Consider the following 24,924-nt stretch of genomic DNA (forward strand, 5'->3'; position numbering starts at 1 on the left):
TTTACAGATATTTAGTAATCTTTAGTGTGCCTTAGGCAAGATGTAGTATTTGTTGCATCTAAACTGAAAGTGTAACTGTGTATACCCAGTGAGCCTCTATCAGAGGCAGCAGCATGTGAGTAGGGAGGGGGAGGCGGAGCCAGTACAGGCGGGGAGCAACTTAAAAGCCAGCTCCCAGGGAGCTGACTGCTGCCTTCCATGTAACTGCTGAAAAGTTCAGTGGTTATATAGTTACTTAATTATATTAATTTTAATATACCTAGTCTAAACCATCTAAGACAGATGGCTGTTCAGCCTCCTTTTGAAAACTTACAGTGAAGGAGCATCCACAATCTCCCTCTTGTCCTATTCTTCTTACAATTATGAAGTTTTTCCTGAGACTTAAAACCTGTTAAGTTGTTGTTTGAACCCATTGCTTCTTGTCCTCTGTGGCAAGAGAGAACAACTGTTCTTCTTCGAGTGATGTGGCTGCTGCACTGTGGGTGCTGGTGCATCCTCATGTCGCTGACCAGAGATTTCTTTTGGCAGTGCCTTGCCATGTGGTGTATGTGCACTGGCATTTCCTCAGACCGTTGGCATCTGTTAGGCGAATGCACAATGCCTCCGTTCCTGCTCTACTGCCCTTGCTAGCAGACAGAGATCCCCTTCAGTCACCCTTTCTTCACCTAAATTAGGAAAAAAGTTCAGAGTTCCTCAGTTTTTCTCATTATCCAAGTTCTTCAACTTTCCCCTCATTTTTTTTCATAGCCCTACCAAAAAAACAACCCTTTCTTCTTCGAGTGGTCCCCGTGGGTGCTCCACTCAAGGTGTCGAGTCCCGTCCCGGTGCCGCTGGTCGGAAATTTCCATAGCCGTAGCCGGGCCGGACCGCGCATGCGCGCGGCGTTCGCGCCTTTGCAACGGTCTGTCCCCCCCCCCCTCGTCAGTTCCTCTCAACCGCCCGTGGTTGCTGGCGGAACGCCGTTTGTCTCCTCAAACAGAAGCTGTTTCTTAAAAAAAAAAAAAAAAAAGAGAAGAGAAGAAGAAAGATTATAGATAGTCAACTTTGGTTAATATAGTTAGTTACGTGCTACTTAAGGTTAAAAAAATATTTTTTTTCGATAGTTACTAAGTTTAGTTTAAGGAATTACTTGTGTATAGTGACGCCGAGAACATTATGCCTGGGTCACCGGGGTTTAAACGGTGTGCTCACTGTAAAGAAGCCATGCCTGCATCTGACGGGCACGAAGCCTGTGTGAGGTGCTTAGGGGAATCGCATGTGCCACAAAAATGCGCCCATTGCGCGAAATTGACACCGAGGGCACGCAGAGCAAGAGATATGCACTTAAAACTGCTCTTGTGTGATAAGGCTTTACAGCCTTCTGAGGATCAGGTCTCAGAGCCTCCCGCAGGGCAGAGAAAGAGATCAAAATCGCCAGCGGTAATGGTGTCGAAGAAGAGAGCCTCTCCTACGTGCTCTCTTCCGCCTCCTTCACTGTCCCGAGTCGGTCAGGGACATAAGCCTGGTACGTCCGGCCCGGCGAGACAACCAGGAAGGTCACACCAGGCGCAATCGGTAATGCCGGCACCTTCAAGCCGCTCGTTATCGGCACCAGCTTGGCGCCCCGCTGAGAGCCCGACTCACGCAGAGTGATTGGCACCGCCACAGGTGCTGGAGTCGCTACCGTCTGCCCAGCTGCAAACTCTAGCGGCACCGCAAGCAGCTCCCATAAGCCAGGACAAACGGGCGCCGCAGTCGGCACCGGACTCGGCATTGGCAGACGGCACCGGGGAGCAACATGAACGGGCCCGACGACAGAGCGCCCCCCACCGTGCTGAGTCTGCACCGGCGGATCACGCTACTCTCGCAGCTGCAGCGGGCAAGGAGCTGGCTGCGGTGCCGTGCAGGATTACAGCACAGCAGCATGATAACGCTGTGAATATGACGGAGGCTCATTTTCCTCCCCCCGCCATTTGTTCCTTATCGGTAGAAGGGAGGGAGGCTCCTCCTGCCTCTACAGTCCCGACAAAGGCTGCTAGGAAGTCAATACCGAGACACTCAATTTCACCATCACCTGAACCTTCAATTTCTCCCTCTCATTCAGCGAGGGTCAGACATTTCTCGGCGTCTCATAGCCAAACAATGCCTTCCCCGCGATGGAGATCAAGGTCTCGTCATTCTGCTCATCGCGAACGGTATCACTGTTACCATCGGGGATCATCATACAGATCTCGCTCACCAAGCTACTCCCCGCCTAGATCTTATCATAGGGGGTATGTTAGCAGATATTCCTCGCGGCGATCGTCCCCTGAGCACTTTGATTATAGGAGTCACCGATCATCCTCTGAATACGGGAGACCCCACTCTCGTTCTCATCAGTGCTGCTGCCACACTCCTCATGAAGCACGACAGTCACCTCCAATTCAAGACTGGCAGAGGGCGTCGCCTCGTCAGCAGAACCACTTGCCTTCAGCTCACCTATCTGAGCCTGAGGGGGGACAGATATCGGATACGGACGATCAACTACGGACTGTATCTCCAAAAGATATTTCGTCATCCTCCCCAGATGATGCAGTGTTTGAAGGGGATTCCTCTCCTCCGGACGACACAAAAGAATTTCAAGAACTTTTTAGGAGGGTAGCCCAGTCTCAGGACGTTCAGCTATCAGATACTCCAACGAAACAATTTAAGCTCTGGAAAAATTTACATCCTAAGCAACAATCTAAGGTTGCTCTCCCTATGGATGAGGCAATCCTCCAATCAGCAGCAGAAATTTGGCATACACCGGCTTCGACTCCTACAACTTCAAAACCGGCGAAAAAGCGTTACTTTGTGGCATCTAAAGACTCAGAATTCCTTTTTACTCACCCGCAGCCAAACTCCTTGGTCGTTGACGCAGCTCTCCAAAGGGCTAAGAACCCACAGCTGAAAAATGCGGGGGCTGATAGAGGCAAAGAAATTGGATATATTTGGCCGGAAAGTTTATACATCGGCCACATTGCTCCTTCGCATAGCGAATTATACAGCCCTATTGGCGAATCATAGTTTCGATAGTATCGCAAAGCTTACAGCGCTGTCCCAAAGATCATCGGACGCCGATAAAGAGCTGTTACGATCGATCCTCAAGGAAGGCTATGCGTGTTCAAAGGCTAATCTTCAGATAGCTATGGATATAGCGGACACAGCGGCTCGGGGAGTGGCAACAGCAGTGTCCATGAGACGCTTATCCTGGCTTGCCACAGCGGCAGTGCCCAAGGAGCTACACTCCAAGGTAGAAGACCTTCCGTTTGACAAGGTAAAATTATTTGCGGAAAAGACAGATGAGGTGCTTCATACCGGCAAAGATTCAAGAACAACACTTCGCACGCTGGGGATGTATGTACCACCATTCCGCCGCCGTCGTTATTTTCCGTACCAAAGACGGTATGATTATCAGCCTCAGAGACAGCAAAATCGCCCGTTCGACCAGTCCCGACCTAGACAGCACCCTCAACGAAGGCGTCCACCACCACCTAGAGTAGCGGGCACGCCCGCCTCAAAACAGCAAGTTTGACTCCCTTGTCGGGGGCAAGCGGATGCTACCAATCGTTGCTGTAAACGCAAAACCCATTTTCCACCACCGCTTACGACCTTACTATCACCAATGGGTCAAAATAACATCGGACAAATGGGTACTGGAAGTCATAAATATCGGCTTCACCATTCCTTTCGTTTCCATCCCTCCCACCACCCCACCTTCCCCGTCCCTTTTCAGGGACCCATCTCACGAAAATCTCTTGCGACAGGAAGTTCATCATCTCCTTGCTATCGGAGCAATAGAGAGGGTCCCGGATCAGTTCAAGGGAAGAGGGTTCTATTCCAGATGCTTCCTAACGGAAAAGAAAACGGGGGGCTGGAGACCCATTCTCGATCTACGATGTCTGAATCGTTATCTCCGCAGGCAGCGCTTCAAAATGGTGACCCTGAATTCCATAATCCTATCCCTCGATCACAACGATTGGTTCGCTGCCCTCGATTTACAAGATGTGTATTTTCACATCACAATTCATCCCGCTCACAGACGTTTTCTGCGATTTGTGATAGGCCATGATCATTTTCAGTATCTGGTTCTACCGTTCGGTCTTGCTTCAGCTCCCAGAGCGTTTTCGAAAACCCTGGCTGTCGTAGCAGCTCATCTGCGTCGGTTACAGGTGATAATATATCCATATCTGGACGACTGCTTAATAAAAGGTTCCACGGAGCGAGAGGCGTCGCAGATGGCGGCGACGGTCGAACAAACATTCGAATCACTCGGTCTCCTCCTGAACAAGCAGAAATCAACACTTATTCCGACGCAATTCATAAAGTTTATAGGGATAAACCTTGATTCGCGCACGGCGAGAGCTTACTTACCTCAGGAAAGATTTCAAGCGATCAAAGATCTCGTCACCATACTCACCGGCAATATGACTGTATCGGTACACAATTGCCTTCGTCTCCTGTGTCATATGGCGGCGGCCACCGTAGTAGTTCCTCATGCGCGGCTCCACCTGAGGAGCCTCCAACATTGGCTGTCCACGGTTTATGTTCCTGTGAGGCACGACATTCACAAGGTAGTATGGCTACCTTCACATGTTCAGAGATCTCTGCGGTGGTGGACGAAGGCGCAAAACCTTCTGCCGGGAGTTCCATTCCACCGACCACAACCATCGGTACAGATAACATCAGATGCCTCACTCATCGGCTGGGGGGCCCACATGGACAACGAACGAATCCAGGGCAAATGGTCTCTCAGCGAGAGGCGTCTGCACATCAATCGGTTGGAACTCCGGGCAATCTTCTACGCATGCAAACATTTTCTCCCGCATATCAAAGGTCTTACAGTAAGGATACTGACGGACAATGTAGTAGCGATGTATTACGTGAACAGACAGGGAGGAGCACGATCACGCTCCCTATGCGCCGAAGCGGTGCGGTGTTGGAACTGGTGCATACAGAACAGCGTAACCATAACAGCATCATACTTACCTGGCACCGCCAATGAAATTGCGGATTCCCTCAGCAGACAATTTCCCACGGACCACGAGTGGGAAATAAGGGCATATGTACTTTGTGCGATATTTCAAAGATGGGGTATTCCCCTGGTAGACCTATTCGCAACGTCCAACAACAGGAAGTGTCGCCTATATTGCTCCAGAGCAGGGCTCGGCAAGGGCTCCCTTGGCAATGCGCTTCTGATCAGATGGAAGAAAGCACTTCTGTATGCGTTTCCTCCCACGGCTCTCATCTTCAGGACACTGGAAAAAATCAGAACAGAAGCGGCGACTGTCATTTTGCTAGCACCAGCATGGGCCAGGCAAGCCTGGTATCCATTTTTACACAGGATGTCAATTCAACCACCTTACCCTCTTCCTCTCCATCAGGATCTCCTTACTCAGGAACAAGGCACGCTGTTGCACCTCAGACTTCAGGCATTGCATTTGACGGCATGGCTCCTCAGTGGTTAAAAGGGGATGAAAACCTGTGTTCTGAACAGGTCAAGACAATACTTCTACACAGTAGGAAGGAGTCTACGCGGAACACTTATCTCGCAAAGTGGCAGAGATTTTCTAACTGGTGCCTCCAGAACGACATACACCCTCTCTCATCTCCTCTACAGCACCTTTTGGACTACATCCTCCATCTACGGAATTCAGGACTTGCACTATCATCCTTAAAAGTGCACTTGGCAGCTATCAGTGCCTTCCACCAACCAGTAGAAGGTTCCTCGCTCTTCTCTCATGTAATTACAAAGAGGTTATTAAAAGGGTTCCTGAATTTATATCCACCACGAAGGGCGCCTTCCCCTTCTTGGAATCTCGATTTAGTGTTGGATACCATTATGTACAGTCTTCCTCGTTGCAATTACATCAGCAAGAAGGGTGGGTGAACTGGGGGCGTTGATGGCAAGCCCTCCTTTTACGGTTTTTTCCAAAGACACTGTAACGCTACGGTTACACCCAGATTTTATTCCCAAAGTCTGTTCTTCTTTTCACATTAACGAGCCTATTGTCCTCTCAGCTTTTTACCCTAAGCCTCATTCCTCAAGTAAGGATGCTCTGTTCCACACCCTCGGTGTCCGATGTGCGCTTTCTTTCTACATAGACAGAACACGCCAATGGCGGCGCACGGACAGGCTGTTGGTATCTTTGGCACCGAGATCAAAGGGCAAAGCACTTTCCACTCAGCGCATTGCAAAACTAATTACTCTTTGTATTATGAAGATTAGGAACAAACCTCTTCCTTCTTTACCTCGGGCTCACTCTACGCGAGCAGTAGCGACTTCCACTGCCTTTGCAAGGGGAGTTCCCCTTGCGGATATCTGCCGCGCGGCCACCTGGGCCTTTAGCGTAACTTTTGAGCGTCATTATGCCATAACTAGGAGGTGGGCTTCAGATGCTGTGGTAGCCTCTGCAGTTCTATCCACGGTAGAAGATAACTGACCCGGAGCGCATTCTGGGTTACTGCTTTGTACTCACCTTGAGTGGAGCACCCACGGGGACCACTCGAAGAAGAAGTTACTCACCCTGTGTAGTAACGATGGTTCTTCGAGATGTGTCCCCGTGGGGTGCTCCACGCCCCACCCTCCTCCCCGCTCCGGGTCTCTCTGCTTTGTCTTCCAGGGACCGAGCGGTGAGAGGAACTGATGAGGGGGGGGCCGGACCATTGCAAAGGCGCGAATGCCGCGCGCTGTGCTCGCAATGCGCGGTCCGGCCTGGCTACGGCTATGGAAATTTCTGACCACGGGGACACATCTCGAAGAACCATCGTTACTACACAGGGTGAGTAACTTCTTCTTGTTGTCCCTTGTTTCTCCCCCACCCCCAATCTCAACATACCTGGCTCTCCAGGGTTTGAGAGGTGACTCATGTCGGGAGGCCACACCCACTTCAGACAGACATTCCTCCTGCATCAAGTGCCTAAGAAAAGGACACCTCGTGCAGAAATGTCATAACTGCTCAAACCTCCCTGCAACAGCAAGGCATATTTGCGTCCAGTCGCTGTTTCGAAAAAGGGTTTTTTGAAAGTGAAACTGCAGTCTAGATGCGGTTTTTTTCCCCTGAAAAAACCAAAACCTCTTTTTTTGAGAGAACCCGTACTCCTGGAAAAAATGAGGCTTGGCTCCTGCATGACTCCAGAATGCTGAAATAACCTGCTCTGACAGGGTAAAGCAAATACTGATCAACAATAGAAGGAAACCCACTACAAGGATATACACGTACAAATGGAATGGGTACGAGAGAAGCACAATATCCCACCCCATACCACCCTTCTACCAATTGTGCTACATTACCTCCTTGAGCTACAGTAGGCAGGCCTCTCCTTCAGTTAAATAAAAGTCCATGCAGCTGTGATCGCCACATTCCACAAGCCTATCGACTACAGCTCACTTTTCGCACATCGCATGATTAAGCATTTTCTCACAGGACTTTAGAACACTTTTCCCACAGGAAGACCACCTACGCTGATGTGGGATCTTAATCATGTCCTGAAGAACTTCACAAGGTCATCCTTGGAACTACTAGTTACCTACTCCTGGCTATACCTCTCCATGAAAGTGGCCTGTCTCATGGCCATGGCCTCTAGCAGGAAAGTGGAGGAGATAGCAGCATTGATGGCTGACCCGTCGTACACAGTTTTAGCTAAGGACTGAGTAGTGCTCAGACACCACCCTAAATTTCTCCCTAAAGATCCCACACACTTCCATATCAATGAACCCATAGACTTACTTGCATTTGTCCTAAACTCCACAATGATGTGACGTAGGAAGCATTACACATTCCCGATGACCGGCGAGCAGTTGCCTTTTATTTTAATAGAACTAAACCCTGGAGAAAGTCAACGAGACTCTTCGTCTCATTTTCAGAACGTTCAAAAGGACAGGCTGTCTCCTCCAGAGAATATCCAAATGGATCTCCTTGTATATGCATGTTTGTTATGCCATCCACACCAAAAATCCTCCACCGGTAATAACCACGCATTCCACCAGAGTGGTGGCTTCCTCCACAGTGTTTCTGAGCAATGTCCCACTAGAAGACATCTGCAGAGCGGCAACCTGGTCTTCCAAGCATACATTTTTAAAAAATTATGCACTGGCCTCCAGCCTAATTCCAACAGCAGCAGTGGGACAAGTGGTACTGTCCACAGTCTCAGGGGCAGGGCTCCAAACCCTCCTCCATGGGACAGACACTGCTTTGTAGCCACCATGAATGGAGCACCCTGGGGACATGACTTGAAGAAAAGAGTTACTCACCTTGTGCAGTAAGGGGAGATCTTCGAGATGTGTCCCTGTGAATGGACAGTTACTCTCCCATCTCCCCTACTTTAGAACCTCTTCAGGGCCACAACCAAAGTAGAGAAGGAATGGAGGTGCCATGCCGCATGCGTGAGGAGATGCCAGTGCACACGTGTGGCGCAGCAGGGCATTGCTAGAAGGAATCTCCAGTTTCTGGTGTGCGGATGCACCAGCACCAAGAGTGGAGCACCCATGCGGCACACATCTCAAAAAAACTCGTTACGGCATGGGATGAGTAACTTTCTCTATTTTTTTTTTAACGTCAATCTTCAGGTATTTTAAAATTGCTATCCTATTCTCTCCCCTCCCCAATTAATCTAATCTCTTCCAAACTAAACACACCTAATTCCTTCAGCCTTTGCTCACTATGGCTTGCATTCCATGCCTTTAATATTTGTCATTTCTCTAGATCCTTTCCAGTTTGTCTACATCCTTTCTTTGAATTGATGACTAAAATTAGACCTAGAGTAGAGCGATACTATAATTTCCCATAATTTGTATGCTATGTTACTCTGTTAATAGGACCTAACACTGCATTTACATTTTTTTTAACAACAACATGATGTTGCTGACTCTTGTTGTGGTTGTGATCTACAAGAAATAGCTTCTTCTCCTTTCCTTCCTCCTTAAAGATAGGAACTACATTAGACATTCTCCAGTCCTCTTCTGTCATCCATGTTGCTTCAGCATCTTAGGGAAGATCACATTCTCTTCTGTCTTGAATTCATTCAGATTAGTAAGAAAATCGGATCCCTTCTTTACTTACCTTGATTTGCATCCTTCACCCTTTATTGAAAGGCAGAGCTTCAGGCTTAGTCTACATTACAGTAACTTCATTAGTTATCTGGTCACATCCTCCATAAAATCTAGATTAAAGCTCTTATCAAGTTAGCCAGATGATGTTCAAAGATGCTTTTGCCTGTATTTGTTAGATGGAACCCATCCCATCCCAGTAATCTTCTTTCTTTGGAACAACAGTTTGTCAAAGAAGCCAAAGCCTTTTTGCCAATGCTACTTGCATAGTCTCATGGTTACTGCTGTAATTTGATGGCACCTGCCCAGGCCATTTCCTTCAGCAGAAAGTATGGGCGAAAATGTCACTTGAGCCACAGACTTTTTCTTGGAGCCATGTAATCTGCCGTGATCCATGGTCATTCTTAGTGGAATCAATGTTGCACACATGAATAAGTACATAGCGGTCCAAAGTCTTGGTAGATGATTTGTCATATCCTGAATTCTAGCTCCAGACAAGCAGTTCCAATTTGGCCTGCAGATAGGTGGCTGTCCTCCTTAGCAGGGAGTCCCTGACCACCACACTTCTCTTGGGAGTGGTGATCCATAGGGTAGTGCATCTTTTACTTTACAGTTGACAGTATCTCCTTCTGACCTTTTGCATCAGGTGGCTATTCAGAGGTTCTCTCAGCAGAAGTACCTGTGCGGAGAGCCTGAAAACAGTTGCGTATCTGTCTGTATTTGGGATATACTTCTTGTGATAGTCACATGATGTCAGTTTTCTTCTGTTTTTCAGTCTTACCACATTGCCATCTCTGATTTCTTCCACATGCTGTGTCCGTGGTACCAAAATCCTGATGTCTATTTAGGAAATCTTAATTTTCTCTGGTATCCCACAGGTGTAATTCTTGGGCCTCTAATTCTTCAACCTTTTCTTCTAGTATGGAGACAAGCTTGCATTTGATACAGATGAAGTCACTTCTGTTTTTTGGGAAAAAGACAAACATGGCACATTGTGTGCAGGTCGCAACAGACTATTCTTCATTGTCCATGTGCCTTGTATCAAGAGCCTCTTCAGATTTATTTACTATTCCCAGAAGCCTAAAAGTAAAAATCCCTGTTGATGCTCTCCCTAGATAAACTCCTCTTTGCTCCCTAAGTTCGCAACCATGATCTAGTCACAGTATTTAAAGCAAATTATGATTAGAAGAGGGGGAAGCTTTAAATGTATAAGCTTTCTGTTTCCTAGTCAGACAATCTACTTTTTTTTTTTTTTCTTCCAGTGACTAGGTTAGACAGTTAGGCTTTTCAGAAAATTTCGAACCCTTAAGGTTACAAAGATCTTTTGCAAAGATTACAGGTGATCCATGACTTATAGCCGCCCAATTTATGACCTCCCTCATATTTACGACGTCCCTGCTTCAGCCTAGCATGGCCTTTCAAGCCTGGCGCGCTGGGGACTATAACTCTCAAGAGGCAAAGTGGGCAGCGTTTGAACTGGCGTCCTGCCAGGCTGGGGCCTTGACCCGGGTCCTGTGAACCTGGGACATTTGCACAGCCTGTCCCTAGTGACTGCTGTGCTCCAGCCCAGCATGCCCTCTCAAGCCTGGTGCAGTGGGGACTACAACTCCCAGGAGGCAAAGCGAGCCAGGAATGAAACTCCCATTTATAACATTGCGCTTATGGGAAATAAGGGTTTGACTTGACAGCTTGACTTACCATGCTTCTTCAAGAACCAATTCGGTCTTATATGCAGGGGTTGCCTGTATTTAGAATTATACCTGTAGTACCCAAATGGTTTGCATAAAGTAGAATTAATTGGGGCTCTTCCAATGGACTAGTTGTCTATTTGGAAAAAGTTGACTTTTCAAAAAGTGAAACACTTTGTGGAAATGTGGATCTTGATAAAATTTTGCTTCTGGGAAAATGAAACTGAGTGTTTCAGTAAGACATTTTGAACTTTTCAGGAAGGAATGTTGTGGATTTTTTTTTTTTTACTCAAAATTACTTTTCTTTTGTGTGTTCTTTTTTATACACCCAAATAAAATTCTAAATTGCAATAAAAATTCTCAGTTTTTCCCAAAATGAAACACATCAGAATTTCGTTGTATAGGAAACTTAGTTTTTTTTGTTTCAATATGAAACAGTTTTTTAAAATTACAGAAATAGTTGGCACAGAAAATTCAGTTTCTGCCCTATAGAAGAAATGCATGTTGTTCCACTGTGAAAACAAGAAAACACTTCATTAGAAAATTAATTAGTTGGTTGTGCAAGAACTATGCTCTATATACTTTGATAATGTAAATATACTTAAACTTCCTTAATCCGCATGTCTGTGATCCAGGAAAACCTGTGTTTTGTACCGTTTTATGTCTGGATCACCAGCAGCCTACTGCTGTGTGTGTGGGGTGGGGGTGGGGGAGGAAGCCCAGGGAAGCTGCAGGCCAGATTTGGCCTGTAGGGTCTGCCTGGCAGAGGGAGGAGGAAGTGGCTCTGTGAGCTGCTGCTCCTCCTCCTCCTTTCTGGGTGGGGGAATGGAAGCCTAGTAAAGTGCTGGTGTGGCCAGTTGAAGCAGTGGAAGGTCATGCCTGGGAGTGGCAGGAGGCACAGAGATGTGTATGTTCCTAGGACCAGGGTGTAAGGATGTTAGGAAGCAAATAATTAACTAATTGTGTAATCAATAGAATTTCTGTCCACCACATGATTAGTCAATAAGGGAGGAAGCCTCAGTCCTGGCTCAGACCAGTTTCAGGCCCCCCTGCTCCTCCCCACAGCGGTGCTGCAGTTTAAATGCACTAAGAGCTGGGTGGGGAGGCAGCCTGGGTCTTCCTATGTTTAAACTGCAAAGCTGCAGTGGGGGTAGGTCCCGGACTCAGTGCAAGCCAAGACTGAGCCAGGTTTGCTCAGTCCCAACTCGTGCAGGGTCTAGCAGCTCCTTGCTGGGACCCCCTGCAGACAGGGGCTGCTGCTGGAGAAGACTATGTTCGAGGCAGCAAGGGGGGGCAGCAGGAGCTAGGGTTGCTAGATGGTTTCAACAGAAATACCGGACACACTTGACATTACATCACAACCTACTTTACATCTTATTTAGAAAATACCGGACATTTATATTTTTTTCAATTTGTTTCCCAAACAGAGAGCTCAAATACTGGACTGTCCAGTTCAAAACGAGACACCTGGCAACCTTAGCAGGAGCTGATATTGGGGGGAGCTAGCGTTAAAGTCAGTTTGCCCCATCACCGTCTCTGTGATGTTGCCTCTCCCCCCCCGCCCCTTGAATTCATGGCAACAGCACGGGGATGGAGACCAGGGGAGGTTGCTGCTGTGAAGCAGCCTCTGCCCACGGCAGGCCCAGTCTTGACACAGAAAGAGGCTGCTCTGCATCCTGTGGACAGGGGCGGCTGCTGCTATGGAATGTGGAGCAGCCTCTGCCTGTGACCAGCCTTTGTGGCAGTCTCCCCCTGCCTCCCTTCCCCGTGCTGTTGCCTCTGAGAGAGGCAGCAGTGCAGGGGTAGGAGTAGGCAGCATCACGGAGACAGTTCTGGGTAACTGGCTTTTAAGTCAGCTCCTGCTAGCGCAGGCTCTTGCTCTCCCATTCCTCTTGCTGCCTCTGTATCAGAGACAGCAAGAGGGGGAGAAATGCGAGTAGTTGGCCACTTAACTATTCGCTTACATCCCTAGCAGGATGTCAGGTAAGTGCCCCACCCCATCCTCCTCGTGCCCGGATCCTGCAACCCTATTTCACTCATGCATCCTTTCTCCCTCCAAGACCCTGCGTTCCCAGTGCCCTCCTGCATCCTCCCTTCCTCATTAATTCTGCACTCCCACTCCCAGTAATAGTTTCAATACACTGCATTAAGGATTTATCTTATGACAATTTGTACATGTACAATACGTGGCTTGTACATACTAAAATTTAGTAATTGACTGTTTACACTGCATTATGACAAACACCCATTTTCCAGAAAATTACATAATCTGGGATAGCCTGTTTCCTGATACTTCTGGATTAAAGTGGCTCATGTGTCTCACCAACAGTGATGAGAATACATTCAACTGTCTGTGTACTTGATGAAAACATGAAGTTTGTAGAATGTAATTGTTTTGTCTGTTAGGAAGTCAGGTATTACACTTGAATTGTTTTTAATCACTCTCAGTAAATGTAAAGTTTTGAACCACCCTCGCCTACAGTGGTGGTACTGAGCAAATTCAGAGAGTCTTAAATACCTGTAAGATTTGGGAGATGGTTGCTCAGAACACTTAAGGTAAGCCTGTTATATTGATAAGAATATTTGGATTTATAGTAATTTTAGGCCCCCATTTTGGAACAAAATGGCCTTAACCCCCTCTGCCTTAACTTCTGTTGGGGATATAATAGCGGTTAAAGAGTTAACTGGTTAAACAAAATGTTTAACTGATTAACTGTGATCCCGTAGAGCGGGCTGCCCAGCTTGGGTCATGCCTGTCCCTGCCCAGGCACAGGCCTGGGGTGGCTAGGGCTGGAGTTGCTGTTCCATGAGGCTGAGCAAGGATCCTGCCTGCCCCCACCCAGGGTGCAGTGGGGTTGGGACTGCAGCTGCTGCATGGCCAGGCAGGGGTCTCCCCTGGGTCTCCCCTGCTCAGGGCACAAAGCTGGAGCTGCCAAGGCTGCTGCCTGGTTCCGCTGCGGCCCCGCTCACTGACCTGTCCAGATTCCTGCCACTGGCCCCGTTAGTCCTGGTTAACCTGGTAATCATTTACATCCCTAATTTTTACAACAGCAAAACTGAGATGATTTCTTTAAAGAATTTTTGTAAAAAGTGTTTTGAAGTTGTATGGAAGCCATTATAGGAGTGAAATCACATTAATTTGTGTCAGCATATGTATCAATGGAACGTTGTTTCATTGTGTATGTTACCTAGAAAATGTTTTTAAGTTACTTTTGTTTTAAGCATCTCTCATTCCCATGTTTGTTTAAAGGTTCAGATTCTTACATGAGTAATATTTACATGCTTTAAGTGCTTTTGAAAAAGGGATTTAGGTTTGTTTGGGCTGTCAGATGATTTAAAAAAAAGATCATGATTGACCATGAGATTAATAAAATACTCACAATTAATTGCAGTTTTAATTGCACTGTTAAACAATAATACAAATGTAAATTTATTATTAATATTTGTGGATTTTTCAGTATTTTAAAATGTACTGATTCCAATAACACAGAATGAGGCAGTCAATAGTTTTTGATGAAGGGCCATTCCAAGAGTTTGGAAAGTGATCAAGGACTGCACTCTTCCATGATACTAATGTGAGATCTGGAATAGAGATTGGGTGCAGAAAGAAGCTTGGGGTAGGGAATTGGGATGCGGGGGGGAGGAGTTGCAGAGTCTGGGAGGGGGTTGTGACCTGGAAGAGCAGTGAAGATGAGGGTGCAGAATCTGGGAGGGGGTATAGGTGTAGGAGCAGGTGTGCAGAAGGTCTGGTTTACATAGGGTAGAGGTGAAGGAGGGGCTGGGGTGCTAGAGGCAGGCTCTAGCTGGGAGGCACTTATCTGGGCATCTCCCAGCTGATTCCTCAGTCAGGGTCTCTGCCTTATATGGACCCTGCACCAGCTGTAGGGCCCATATGTGGCTCTGAACACTGTGAGCCCAGAAGGGGAAGGGGTGTTTTGCACATTACCTGTCCTTCAAACAGGCGGCTCCCATTGGCTGGAAACTGGCCAATAGGAGCTACAAGTTTTGCTGAGGGTGGTGTCAGCATGCAAAGTCTCTCCTCCCCATCCTACTTGGCTTGCAGAGTTCGGATTGCTGCTCTGAGCAGTGCAAGGCAGGGCAGTGAGAGATCCTGGGAGAGGCTCCCATGGGCTGGATCTGGTGACTTGGTGGGCCATATTTTGCTCACCCCAGACACAGAGCAAAGTGTACAGTGCTCATTTTCTATTACTTTCATTACTAGTATCTGTACTGTGCAAGATAGATAAAAGAAATAGTATTGTTTCATTTAAACAAGTGTAAAGAGTATTATCTCCTTTAAATGTAAACAAATTTGTTTGTCTTAGTGATTGGCCGAACAAGAATTAGGACTGAGTAGACTTGTAGACTTTTACATAGTTTTGTTTTTTTAGCGCAGTCATGTAAAAAAAAAATGCTCAAGTTGGTAAGTCATACTTTCACAATAAATATATTGTACAATACTTGTATGAAATGAATTGAAAAATACGTTTTGTTTAAACTAGGACCTAGTGATGTATTAAAGTGGCTAACTGAACTCTGTTCTTATGTAGTTTTCTTCTGTGAAGAGTAGATTTGATTATTTTTAAATTCTGCTCAAAAGTATTTAAAATGGAGGCAAAAACATTTGTATTTATTCTCAGAGTGATCAGATTTAAAGATCCATATTTTCCGAATCTGAAACTACAGTTGTAGTTGTAACATCTATCTAAGGGTATTTTTTAATCATCCTTCATTGTAATGTCCAAACATGTAAATGAACATATTTCTTACCCAGGAGTGCAGTAATATGCATTAGGAATCAAATGTGTTCCTTAAAAACAGATACAAACTCCTTCTCTCCATCAGTATTTAGAGTATTGAAACTTATCTATATGATCAGTTGGGCAGGGGGAGGGGGGAACTAAAATTAATAATCAATACTGTCAGACACAGGTGCATAACTGGCTGGATAGCCGTACTCAGAGAGTAGTTATTAATGGTTCACAATCCTGCTGGAAAGGTATAACTAGTGCGGTTCTGCAGGGGTCTGTTTTGGGACTGGCTCTGTTCAATATCTTCATCAACGATTTAGATATTGGCAAAGAAAGTATGCTTATTAAGTTTGCAGATGATACCAAGCTGGGACGGGTTGTGACTGCTCTGGAGGATAGGGTCATAATTCAAAATGATTTGGACAAATTGGAGAAATGGTCTGAGGTAAACAGGATGAAGTTTAATAAAGACAAATGTAAAGTGCTCCACGTAGGAAGGAACAATCAGTTCCAGTTTCACACATACAGAATGAGAAGCGACTGTCTAGGAAGAAGTACGGCAGAAAGGAATCTAGGGATTATAGTCAGCAGTGTGATGCTGTTGCAAAAAAAGCAAACATGATTCTGGGATGCATTAACAGGTGTGTTGTGAGCAAGACATGAGAAGTTATTCTTCCTCTCTACTCTGCTCTGGTTAGGCCTCAGTTGGAGTATTGTGTCCAGTTCTGGGCACCGCATTTCAAGAAAGATGTGGAGAAATTGGAGAGGGTCCAGAGAAGAGCAGCAAGAATGATTCAAGGTCTAGAGAACATGATCTATGAAGGAAGGCTGAAAGAATTGGGTTTGTTTAGTTTAGAAAAGAGAAGACTGAGGGGGGACATGATAGCCGTTTTCAGGTATCTAAAAGGGTGTCATGAGGAAGAGGAGAAAACTTGTTCATATTGGCCTCTGAGGATAGAACAAGAAGCAATGGGCTTAAACTGCAGCAAGGGAGGTTTAGGTTGGACATTAGGAAAAAGTTCCTAACTGTCAGGGTAGTTAAACACTGGAATAAATTGCCCAGGGAGGTTGTGGATTCACCATCTGTGGAGATATTTAAGAGTAGGTTAAATAAATGTCTGTCAGGGATGGTCTAGACAGTATTTGGTCCTGGCAGGGGACTGGACTCTATGACCTCTCGAGGTCCCTTCCAGTCCTCGTATTCTATGAAACTTTACAGTGAATGGTATATGTGTACAGTTAAGAATAGCCCCCAAATTTGACTACAGAAAACTGTCCTTGGCCTGAAGAATTAGATTATTTTCAGAAAAGGATTATGATTTACATAAACACAGTATATTGGGAAGAAAAATAAAAACAAATATCCCAAAGCGCTTGCCATTACCACTGACCCACAGAAAAATCAGTTGGGGGCTATACACAAGTGAGAAGCCCAAAAAACCCCAAAACAAAACAAACCCCAAACCTCCAAATGCTCACTGAAACAGCAAGGAGGGCCGTGAGCCTCGGGGGCTGTATCCCTGGTCCAGCACCCTTGGGATCTGATGGGTCCTGGACAAAGGACTTTGCTGGACCATGAGAGGTCAGGGCTCTCCTAGGAATGCTGGCTCTCCTTCTAGCTAATGCCCTGCTCGTGGCCACCTATGTCTGTGCTCCCGTCCCAGGGCTGCAAGGCTGGCTGAGCTACACTCCTGGCCCCAGTGGATAGCTGCCACTTGCTGGGCTCCCAGACAATAGCCAGTTAGGTGTTATAGGATCAATGTGTCCTGGACCAGAGAGGTTCAACCTGTATTTCAGTTGAAGAAGGTACATGTAAATTGAATACATATATAATAAAATATGTAAGGACTTGAACAATTTACAGTAACTGTAATAACGTTTCCCAGAAATTGCAGTTGTTCAGAGTAATTTGCTGATTCCATAGACACTGTCTCATTCTCTTCTTAGAGTTCTGCCTCTCCGCTTCAGTTGTATTTTGAAAGGACTGGTTTGGAGTCCCTTTGGAGCTCACTAGTACTGTTTGTTCATTTGGGAAAAAAATAAACTTGTGTGTGACGTGAGACATTGCCTCTTTTCTAAACAAAACTTTCTGCAACTTTTTGCTACCTTTGAGAGAGAGAGAGAGAAATGGTATGATTATCAAACCTTGGTCTGCTTTATGGGTATGTAGACTATATAGGGTAAGCAGGCAAGAAAAATATTCAGTCAGTATTCTTCAGTCATCCTATAATTGGTGATATAAATACGTTTTGTCATTTTGCATTGTACACGCACACTAAGGATGTGAAAGTATAACTGTTTTTGTAGTTAACCAATGAGTTAACATGCATGGTTACATGCAGGTCCTCCTACCCATGCTGCTACCTCTGAGAAGCAGCAGCATGGGGAGGCATATGGGAGCTGGCATGCATGAGGAGTCAGCTTTGAAGCCTGCTCCCCATGTGCACCATGTCCCACAGAACCACCTCTCCTCCCCCCGTCCTGCTGCCTCTGACATCCCTAGCATGTTTACATAAACACACATGTTCTCTGCTGAACTTGTTCACTGCTATTGTAAAAATAATTGACATTGGGGACATAACAGTTTAACCAATTAACCAATAAGCATTGACTTACTGGATAACTTTCAGTTAAATTCCTAGCCACCATGGAGAGCCCATGGGTCTGGGAGCCTGCTGGGCCAGCGGCTTGCAAAGCATTAAACTGTGTAACCAATTGAATTTCAGTTGATTACGCCATTAGTGATTTTTAAAAATTTTACATCCCTGCTTGACAGTCTATCAGAATTAAAACTTGATTTTTCATTCTCTTCTGTTTTTGCTCTGCCTTGATATCTCAGAAGAATAAATATTAGAAATTGTTAGGTTTTTATTTGTGTATTAATTCTCAGTATATCTGACAGACTTCAGTTCCCTTCCTGTAAAGAAGCGTCAAAGATTGTTCTCAAATCCTTCCAAAAAACACATGGTTTTCAGTATAATTCTTTATATTCCTAATTTTGTAGTCCTACATCTCACAAAGAATAGCTAAAATTCAGTGATACTTTTATCTGTTTTCAGGACCCGAGCCTGCCACCACCTTCACCCTTGATGGGTCTGAAGCCTCTGCAGTTGTTAGAGATCAAAGCTAGAGGAAGATTTGGTTGTGTATGGAAAGCACAGTTACTAAATGAGTATGTTGCTGTCAAAATATTCCCAATCCAGGTATGTAAAAGTTCTTATCGTCCTATGGTAATATAAAATAACAGGGCCAGATGACCACATATCTTTTAGTTGAAGTAAAAATAAGTTGTTAAATGCAAAATACATGCTCTAAATCAGGACTTCTCAACTTTGGAAGCCCCGGGGGTCACAATGATACTCACCAGCACATGCTGAGAGCCATAACTTAAGTGTGGTTGCATATATATTCAAATAGATGCAAATAGCTTCTTTTTCACTGATGGGCATGAAAACAAAGATTAAGGAAAGATTACACAACGTGCATGCCCCATTTAAGCCAGTTCTGCTGATATTAATAAAATGCAATATTTACCCGATTTCCCCACACATGACAGCACTTTTAATGAGCAATGACGGTCCAGGAATTTAACTACTAAAATGCATATCAACAGAAGATCATTATATTGATTAGTTTTTTGTTTTGGCTCTCACCCGCAGGGCGCGTGCTGAGCCCTGTGTAAACCCAAGCTACACCGTGGGCCGCAAACAAACAGAGCGTGGGCCACGTGTTGAGTAGCTCTGCTCTAAATCAACATTGAGGAAATTTGAGTTTCTTAATTTTTAACTCAAAAGACAGATATTCCATTCCTGCAAACTCTTCAGCATGAATAATTTTAAGCACTCTACTAGTCCCATTATACTTGCTGTTCATTCTCCCACTGGTTTTAGTAATACTGTTGGGTACGGAAAAAATGTTTGTCTCTTACGAATAATTTTTGCTAATCTTGTCTGAATTAAGTGGCAGTCACAATGAATGGCAATTGTTAAAATACATCCAGAAAGAGATCCCAGTAAAGTGGCTGTTTGAGGTAGGTATGTCTCCATTAAGTGAAGTATACTGCAGTACAGGTTGAACCTCTCTACTCCAGCACCCTTGCAGCCTGCCTGGTATTGAACCAGAGAATTTGCCAAATCCTGGGAGGTCATATTGTCTAGCAGAATTACCAACACTTCCACTGCTTACTGGGCTAGTAGAAGACATTTTGGGGTGAATTAGCTAAATAACAGCTCAGAACAATGAGAGTCAGGATTGGTGGCTGTAAACAAACTTCATGGGACTGTGGGAAACTTGGCCATGTCCATGATCAGTGGACCTTTTACTAACTAAAATCTTGCTGGTCCACAGTTGTTGCCAGACTAGAGAGTGCTGGACTAGAAAGGTTCAACCTGTACAGGAAATGTTTAACCATCAGCTGTATTTAGCCTTGCAGCTTTGGAGTCCAGTTAAATACAGATTCACTGTAAGGATCTAAAAGCACATTTAATTACATTAATCTGAGTGTTACAGTACATAAAACCAGTTCCCTGGTTAATAAGGGGTGAGCTGTACTTCTATTTTATAATGGGAAGATCCATATTTAATTGCTGATAAAAACACACTTATAGGGATCATCTTTCTCTAGTAGCAATTTCTCACTTGAAAATAAAATTTTGTACACCTGGAGCTTTAACTCAATGAAAAAAAAAATGAACCAAAAACTTGTTCCTATTCTTTTGAACATAATTTTTTAGATGTTTTTCAATGTTTGTGTGGTTAATATTGTTAGCATTGACAAGAACCAAGTGTTGTATTTTGTGGGCAATATGCAAACACTTCACTAAGCTGACAGTGCCTCAGACCTGACCTCTACTTTCTCTGCTATTCCAGTGCTAGGTATCTATGGAGATTTAGGTTGGCGCCACACTGTACAATATTGTTGCAATAGACAGATTTCCATCGGAGACTACCAGATACATAGTTTCCTTGGAACTTTAAATAGGTACATAGAGATTTTTCCTGTAATTTTATACACATTTTCTTGTTTTGCTGGAATTGTATAGTGCAAGCTTTAAATTATCTAAAATTCAGGTAAGCAAACGCTTATAACATGTAATCCAATCTGTCAATATCAATGTTTTGGAGTGTGTCTGCCTTTCCATTTGACTCAAATCTGTAACAGGTCAAAACAGATTTTAATCTCTTCTTATTTTAGAAGGTCAGTTAACTATGCACAATGAATTACAGCAGCAAACTTGTGACCAATAGATGAGAATTTTTATCAGAAATAGTAAGTGTACTAACTTAACATTTGTCTGTGTTTAAGGACAAACAGTCATGGCAAAATGAGTATGAAATTTACAGCTTGCCTGGAATGAAGCATGAAAATATCTTACAGTTCATTGGTGCAGAGAAACGAGGCACCAGCATTGATGTAGATTTATGGTTAATTACAGCATTTCATGAAAAGGTATGGTCAGATTTGACAGTGAATAACATTTGTTATTTTTATCTATTTAGTTGCATTATAATTTTATTAAAATCCTATAGTCTATTGACAAGCTTAAAGAAAGAGAGGCTGTCATTTGGAATTCCATCTAATTTTTTTTAAAAAATGGAAAGTAATTTCATGTACCCACCAAAGTTTCCTCTGTTTTTGTAGCTTCAGAGATTGTTGTTCTCCTCTTGCCACCTTCCTCCCCTCTACCATCCAAAACAAACAAAAACAAAACAGTTTTTGTCCTAGTAGAGGACCTGGAAAAGGACATTATTATTGATCCTTGCCAGAGGAAGATACTGTTTGTTTGTTTTTGTTTGTTTTTCCCCAAACAACACACAAATATAGTTTTATCAGTGTTATATTCTACGATTGCCAACCAGTTGGGGTTGTGCTGGAGGTAGAGGCAGCACGTGAAGCCTCTCCTACCACCTCTCAGGCTTGCAGCCATTCAAACAAATGACTGCACAGATGCTTTTCTGAGACGTGTACAGGGGTGAAGGCAGGCAGGCTCCCTGCCTGAGACTCCCCACTGGGTCACGATCCTTATCCAGCCCGCCAGCCATATTTTGCCCAGCCCCTGAGCCAAAGGAAAAGAAAGTGTTTTGCTTTGACCTATGTGACGTTAGGAAGGTTATTTCCTGGTATCAGTTTTGTAAAAATAATTACTCACTGTATAAAGATTCTACATAATGTAAATGTGAAAATTGGTTTATCTTGTGTCATAGTCAGTATTTATAGATTGACAGATAGCACACTTCAGTCCTAGAGCAGACAACCATTAGTTTAAATGTAGCTTTTGATACTAGATTTTGCTTTGGTTACTGCAGAGTTTAAAACAAGGCAGCTACCTCACATTTTTGATACCTACCTATTAAATTTATTTATGCATATTATGTGGAACTCAAAGTGGATCACGTAGGACAGGTGTGGGCAATAATTTTTGATGTAGGGCCCACTTGAAGAATTTGGAGAGTGGTCATGGGCTGCACTCTTCTGTCATCTGAACAGAAATGGTGCGGGGTCTGTGATAGGGATGGAAGTGACTAGTTGATTAGTGATGCGACTTGTTGCTTCCCCTCCCCCTTGCTGCTTCTATCAGGGAAGCAGGAGCCGGTGCTGTGGGGAGCTGGCTTAAAAGTCGGTTACCCCCAGCACTGTCTCTGCGGGGGGCAGGGGAGGTAAAGGCAGAGCGGGAAAAGGCTCAAGCAGGGAATGAAGCAGTCTCTGCTCACACTGGTTCTGCTGCGAATCTGCTTTTTTTTTTTTATGTACAAGAGTCCCAGCGGGTCTTCAGATTTTGAATTGTAGCAAGAGACCTGCAGTTCAAAGACAGAGGTGCCTTATCGACTAATTAATCCAATAGTCGATGGGATTTCCATTGACTATTCGATTAATCTAAATTTAGCATCCATAGTCTGGGACAGAGGTGGGGTGCAGAAGGGAGCTTGGGGTAAGAGTTTGTGGTGCAGGGGGGGATGTGGGGTCTGGCAGAGAGATTGGATGCAGGAGGGAATTCCCACCTGGGAGAGGAGTGCAGGAGGAGGTGCAGATGGTTTGGGTGCAGGAGGAGGTTTTGACCTGGGGATGGGATGGGATGGGAGACCAGTTGCAGACTCTGCCAGGAGGCACTTTCTGTAGGTGGCCCCCTGCCTGGCAATCTGTTGGGACCCTCAAGCAGACTCCCTGGCTCCTGCAGCCCTGCATGCCACTCAAAGTGGCTGGCTGCTGGGGCGAGAGTGTGTGTCTGTGCAGTGCATTGGAGGGAGGGAAGCAGCAGGTCTCCCTGTGCTACATGTGTCAGCAGACATTGCCCTTGCAGTTCCCATTGGCCTGTTTTCCATTGCCCCCATCCAAGGGGGATGCTGTGTTAAAGACACACATCTTGGCCCCAGCAGCCAAGCGCTTTACCTCAGCTCCCCACACTGCTCAGACAGGGAGAATGCCCGAGGTTCCAGCTGGATTGTGGCAGGCCGGATCTGACCTGCAGGCCCACCCTTCACTTAGGTTGAGGTGCTAGTTACTGAACCACCAGCTCCATTCACCCTCTATCCCTATACATTCTCTGTTATGGTAAGGGCCCCCAGCGCTGGACCCCCTATTCAAATTGCCGATATCCAGAGGCAGGTGTTAGTAGTGTTCTCAACATGTGTGTTTGGCAGCTGTTGTCACCAGAAGTAGATACCTCCTGCACAGAGAGGGAATTTAGCCTCTCACTGAGGCATCGCCACTGCGAATTGACTGACTGTCAGAGCAGTGCTGCAAGCCAAACGACTATGAAATCCATGCCCATCTTCATGGGTACTGCTTGTGAGTCACTTAGAATGGAATCAACATGAACAAGCACTTGAAGAAAAAATGGTTACCTACCTTTCATAACTGTTGCTCTTTGAGATGTATTGCTCATATCCATTCAATTACCTGTCCTCCTGCCTCTATGTTGGAGTTGCTTGCAAGAAAAAAACTGAGAAGATGTAAGGCTGAAAGGCTGACAGCACCTAATATACTGATGCATTTCCCTTTTTTTGTGTGAGTTTTTACCCACAGCAATAAGTGAGAGAGACTGACTCTTACCTGAATTTAAAAAAATGATATTTAAACCCCAAGAAGTTGTCATAGGGGATTCAGCAGTAAGAGTAGTATCTGGAAATATTTTAATTGTTTATAGTTGACTAGAGTGGTAGTCCGTAATACAAGAAAAGATAAAGAAATAATTTCTCTCATACTTCCCTTAACTCCAAAATAAAGGCTCTGAATACCAGAGCAATGTCTACATAAAAGTACATACATAGTTAAACATGGCTGAGGTGGAGCCACAAAACTCTTGACTTTTAGCCCCAGAAAAACTGATCAATCCTGTTTTGAAAGAAAAGAAATCGCAGCATTTATCTCCAACAGTGTGTTTGACTAGATATCTAATTTTCTCTTTGTTCTTTTGCGGAATGGTTTCTTAATATCTACCATAAACTGTCTTCCTTTGTGTCTAGTCTTTTTTGTTTAAAATATTCACATTTGACTCCCCATTTATTTAATCCTGAAATAAATGAGGGTTGGTGGCAAATCAGACGTCTCTTTAATTTTATTAAATTGTTTAGTTATTGTGTGAACTATAGATATATCATGTAAGTATAGATACATTCTGTGTTGAGAGATGACCAGTTGAATTGGAAGTGATAACATTTTTCTAAATGTGTACAGGCAGTCCCCGACTTACGTGGATCCGACTTATGTCATATCCGCAGTTACGAACGTGGCTTTTCTCGCCCCAGAGGACACGGACTGCGGGACCTTGTGGTCCCGCCGCCCGTGTACTCCGGGGCGAGAAAAGCTGCTCTGCGTCTCCCTGGTCTGCAGACCAGGAAGCCGCGGAGCAAAGCCGCGGAGGGGCTCGGGCAGCCCAGGCACGCCTGGGCTGTCCCGCCGCCGGCTTTCCCCGAGGCTTTGCATAGGGCTTTATTCCGGAGGATTGGGCCAGTTTAGACACTCTTTTTCGGCTTTTCTACAAGCCGGAAAAAAGCGGCGGACATCTTTATTTAAATCCCGCGGGGGATATTTAAATCCCCCGCGGCTTTCCCTATTACGAAGTTTAAAATTAGCATGCCCCTTTCGGAAAAGGGGCCAGTGTAGACGTAGCCACAGGGAATGAGGTTGTTTGTAACTGAACAAAACACCACGGTTATTTCAAAAGTTTACAACTGAACGTTGATTTAATACAACTTTGAAAATTTACAGTGAAAAGGTTAAATGCAGCATTTTTCTATCTTAATTTAAATGAAATAAGCATAAAAACAGTTTCCTTTTATTTTTAGTAGTTTCTGTTTAACACGGTACTGTACCTATTTTTTTGTCTCTGCTGCTGCCTGATTACGTACTACTCGTTCCAAGTGAAGCATGTGGTTGACTGGCCAGTTTGGAACTTGGAAGTTCTATTGTATATGTAATTGTGTATGTGATACATTTTTT

General features: G+C 44.9%; 1 protein-coding gene across 3 annotated transcripts in view; it reads left to right on the forward strand.

Moving 5' to 3' along the window:
• The window catches only part of ACVR2A (activin A receptor type 2A), a 134,601-nt gene that overhangs the window by 92,655 nt on the left and 17,022 nt on the right, over nucleotides 1-24,924 (forward strand). For all 3 annotated transcript variants that reach the window (XM_006135677.4, XM_075933331.1, XM_075933332.1), the window contains exons 5-6: nucleotides 18,545-18,688; nucleotides 20,791-20,934. In XM_006135677.4, coding sequence (XP_006135739.1) covers nucleotides 18,545-18,688; nucleotides 20,791-20,934 — 288 coding nt within the window. The remainder of the gene's footprint in view (nucleotides 1-18,544; nucleotides 18,689-20,790; nucleotides 20,935-24,924) is intronic.

This window comes from Pelodiscus sinensis, chromosome 7 (assembly GCF_049634645.1).
Source record: "Pelodiscus sinensis isolate JC-2024 chromosome 7, ASM4963464v1, whole genome shotgun sequence".
NCBI lineage: Eukaryota > Metazoa > Chordata > Testudines > Trionychidae > Pelodiscus > Pelodiscus sinensis.